The sequence below is a fragment of the Panicum virgatum genome, chromosome 2N (assembly GCF_016808335.1).
Source record: "Panicum virgatum strain AP13 chromosome 2N, P.virgatum_v5, whole genome shotgun sequence".
In the NCBI taxonomy this organism is placed as follows: Eukaryota; Viridiplantae; Streptophyta; class Magnoliopsida; order Poales; family Poaceae; genus Panicum; species Panicum virgatum.
In genome coordinates, this window is record NC_053146.1 from 28,062,606 (window position 1) to 28,066,942 (window position 4,337).

General features: G+C 51.2%; 1 protein-coding gene across 1 annotated transcript; it reads right to left on the reverse strand.

The window, feature by feature from the left end:
* Positions 1–232: 232 nt before the first annotated feature.
* Positions 233–1,015, reverse strand: LOC120662517. The gene has a single exon (XM_039941651.1). The coding sequence runs from the start codon at positions 1,013–1,015 to the stop codon at positions 233–235; it is 783 nt and encodes a 260-aa protein (XP_039797585.1).
* Between the last annotated feature and the right edge of the window lie 3,322 nt (positions 1,016–4,337).

The window sequence follows — 4,337 nt, forward strand, 5'->3', positions numbered from 1 at the left end:
TCAATTTTTAAGATTCCAATACATATGGTGTACACTTGCAGCTCTGATACCAGCTGTGGCAGAACCACTTGAATTATCCCGGCTCAAGTGCGCTGGCCATCACCATAAAGGCAGTCATGGGTTTGACTTCAATCCACTTTGTAAATTTGTCGCTCGCCACAAATATGTGATTGTACCCTCCGACAGCTGTCTTGAGGGGTCCCACTGAGTCTAGTCCCCAGCATGCAAATGGCTAGGAGGGTGGTATCATCCGTAGGGCCTGAGCCGGGATGTGTTGCTGTTTGGAGAAGAACTGGTACCCAGGGCATCGTCTAACGAGGTTCCGGGCATCGGCCAGGGCCGAAGACCAGTAAAATCCTGACCGGAAGGCTTTATCCATGAGGGTGGAGGCTCCTACATGGTTGCCGCAGATGCCCGAGTGGATTTCACTGAGGAGTCGGACTCCTTCGTCTTGTGCGATGCATTTGCACAAGGTTCCAGAGGATGCCAAGTGCCAAAACAACTCGGATCCGATGACAACATAGTTGCTCGCGCACCGTGCGAGCTTCTCGTGCTCCTTCCCTTTGGGGTAGTTCTTGTTGTTCTTGATGAAGTCGATGATGGGAGACCGCCAGTCGGTGTCAAGGGTTGGAATCTGCTGCCCTAGAGCTGGGACCAAGTCGGGCTTTGAGGGAGGTTCCTCCTTGACTTTGACTGTAGGGCTGTTGAGTGCTTGGACGAATACTCCTGCTGGGATGAGGTCCCGTTTTGATCCAAGCTTCGACAAGATGCCGGCTGCCACATTGTCTTCTTGGGGGACGTGGTGGAACTCGAGATCGTAGAACTTGGCCTCCAGTTTTTGAATCTCCCTGCAGTAGGCGTACATCTTTACTTGGGTGCACTCCCAATCCTTGTTCACTTGCTGAATGACGACTTTGGAGTCGCCATAGGTGAGCAAGCGCTTGATGCCGAGCGTGACAGCGATCCGGAAAACGTGTATGAGAGCCTCGTACTCAGTGGCATTGTTTGTGGCCATGAGAAGTAGCTAGAGTACATACTTGAGCTGCTCGCCCTTGGGGGAGATGAAGAGGACCCTAGCACCGGCTTCGTCGGGGTTGAGAGCGTCATCGAAGTACATGACCCAGTGCTCAGGCCACGTGTCGGCGCAGGCGGGTCCTGGTCTCGGTCCACTCTGCAATGAAGTCAACCAAGTCTTGTGACTTGAACGTAGAGTGTGGGGTAAACTCGATTGTGAAGGCGCCGAGTTCTACTAACCATTTGATGACCCGACCATTGGCATCGCGGTTGTGAAGAATGACACCGAGTGGGTAGGAGGACGCCACCTTGATCTTGTGAGCCTGGAAATAGTGTCGAAGCTTCCTTGACGTGATGAGGATGGCGTACAACAGCTTTTGCACTTGTGGGTAGCACACTTTTGATTCGCCGAGTACTTCACTAATGAACTAGATGGGGCGCTGTACCTTGTAGACATAACCCGTCTCGTCTTGTTTGATGACCAGGACTGTGCTCACCACATGGGTAGGGCAGCTATATAGAGGAGAAGGACTTCCCCATCGTCGGGTGCAGTCAACACAAGTGGTGTCGTGAGGAAATCCTTGAGCTCCTGGAATGCCCTGGAAGCTTCCTCATTCCACTCGAACTTATCGGACTTCCTGAGAAGTTTGAAGAAGGGCAGGCCCGTATCACCGAGTCGGCTTATGAACCTACTCAGGGCGGCCATGCACCCGGTTAGCTTCATCAGGTCCTTTTTGCTCCTGGGAGGCTTCATGTACCTAATGGAGTTGACCTTGGTGGGATTGGCTTTGATGCCCGGGCTACTGACTATGAAGCCGAGTAGTTTTTCGGACGGGATGCCAGACACACACTTGATTGGCTTAAGTTTCCATTTGAATCTCCTGAGATTTTCAAATGTTTCGAAGAGATCCGTAATGAACTGGTCACTATATTTTGTCTTAATGACGACGTCATCGACATAGGCTTCAGCGTTGCGTCTGATCTGCCCTTAAAGGCATCTCTGAATAGCCTTCCTGTAGGTGGCACCCATGTTCTTGAGCCCGAACGTCATGGTGTTGTAGCAGTAGGTGCTGAATATGGTGAGGAAAGATGTCTTGTCCTGATCCGACTCCTTTAGGGCGATCTAGTGGTACCCTGAGTAACAATCAAGAAAAGAGAGTAGCACGCACCTGGCCGTCGAGTCGACGACCTGGTCGATGCGTGGTAGAGGAAAGGAGTCCTTACAGCAGTGTTTGTTGAGATCGATATAGTCAACACACATTCTCCATTCACCATTTGTCTTTTTTACATGGACTGGATTTGGCAGCAAATCTAGGTGTGTGACATCTTGGATAAAATCAGCGGCGAGGAGCTGGGTTACTTCTACCCTAATTGCCACCTTTCGATCCTGTGCGAAGAGGTGGAGCCGTTGCTTGATGGGTCTCGCCTTCTTGTCAAGGTCTAAGGAGTGCTCAGCCGCCTCCCTCGGGACTCCTGGCATGTCAGAGGGCTTCCATGCGAAGATGTCCCAATTGTCCCGAAGGAAAGAGGTGAGCGCGCTTTCCTATGTCGGGTCGAGGCTGGCCCACGATTATGGCGGTCTTGTGTGGTTCATCGTCCCTGAGGACGATGGTCTTGGTTGCTACGACTGGAGCGAGCTGCGACTCGGAAGTCGACTCCTTGGCGAGGATCTACTGCTGATCTGCCGGGAGGTTCTTTGTTGCCCGGGCAATAAGAACTATGTTCCTGGATAGTTCCAGGGTGTTGGAGAGCTTGATGTTCTCGGCCTCGCACGAGTACGACATCTAGAGGTCTCCATACACCGAGAGGACCCCCTTAGGAGCTGGCATCTTCAAGAGGAGGTAGGTATGGTTGGGGATCGCCATGAATTTGATGAGAGATGGCCTCCCCAGGATGGCATGGTAGAAAGTCTCGAACTCGGCAACTTCGAAGTTGACGTACTCGGTGCGGTAGTTGTCCCGAGTGCCGAAGGTGATTGTTGACGGCCATAAATTCACATTCTAGCCATCAATTCTCGGGAACAAAATGAACTTTAGACTATGCTGTATTTATATTTTGTTTATTTCTAACGAGTTCCATGAGTTTTGGATGAGATTTGATTTTAGGAACAAGTGTACCAAAAATGGATAGAACTGGGCAAAATCCCAGGGCGGGCGGCCTCTCCTAGGCCGGCCGGCCTGGCACCTCTGAAGACACAGCCCCGGCTTCGATCCAGTGGCAATGTGATGCACTCACAAGGCCCTGAGCGAGGATTGGGCCTTGGTTCAATTAGATGGATCAAAAGGCATTGGCAAGGATTCAAGGACCCACAAGTCAGCCCACGTTCAAGAGTAAATTAGTGATCCACCTCCATGGACAAATCACAAGCGTGGAGTCAAACGTCGGCGCAACGGAGGGCCAAGATGGGCCAGATAGAGGCTGGGCGGCCTCCCTCAGGCCGGCTGGCCTAACAACTCAAGCGTTGAAGCCACACAAAATACACTGACCCTGGTGGGAGATCAGGAGCGTCCAGAAGAAGGCAGTGGCCAGATGGCCACACCCCTAGGTCGGCCGGCCCCACCTGGAAGCCTCTCGAGCTGGGTCTTGGCATGGAAGTTGAGCTCAACCACCATAACTGCTTACCACTGACGCCAATTGCTTTACCAGCCAGGAACCGACCTTGGAAGCCTATAAATAGAGAACCCATCCATCACTTGTAACTCACACCATTGGAGCTCTTCTCTCTTCACTTTTACTTTCTAGAGTAGGTTAGTAGCTTGGGAGTTAGAGTCGAGTCGAGCTTGCTCGGGATTCCGGAGTCGTCAGAAGTCTGGTATAGCTCTTGTATCTTTCTTTTGACATTATTAATAGGCTTTACTTTAGTGAAGTCAGCTTTACTTTCTGCTGTCTGTTATCTTCTCAAGCCTGAGAGCACAACTTTAGCACAGAAGTTTTCCTTTAGCTTAGGCTAAGTTATCTCCCTAGTAATCGGGATCTTATCTTACGGGTTTTCTTGCCCGGTCTAGAGTATCTCAAGTTAGGGCTCTAGGTTGAGGTGATTTCTCTCGAAGGCCTCGAGAGAAATCCTAACACTAAGTGCAGACGCGGTGTCTGACCTAAGTGTTAGCTAGAAAGTGTGTTCCATCTCACGAAACCGTTGTGGTAGGCGGTAGGTGGTGACAGCCCTATCCGTCCCTTGTAGTCCACCACGTTCGGGTGTTTTCATAGCAGTAGTGCAGATTGCCGTTGGACTCCCCTCTCATCTCTTTTTGAAGTCCTTCCTCTTCCAGCCGCCGAAGTAAGATCTGCGTTCCCGAGAACTAGTTAGGTGTTTAGTCTGATCT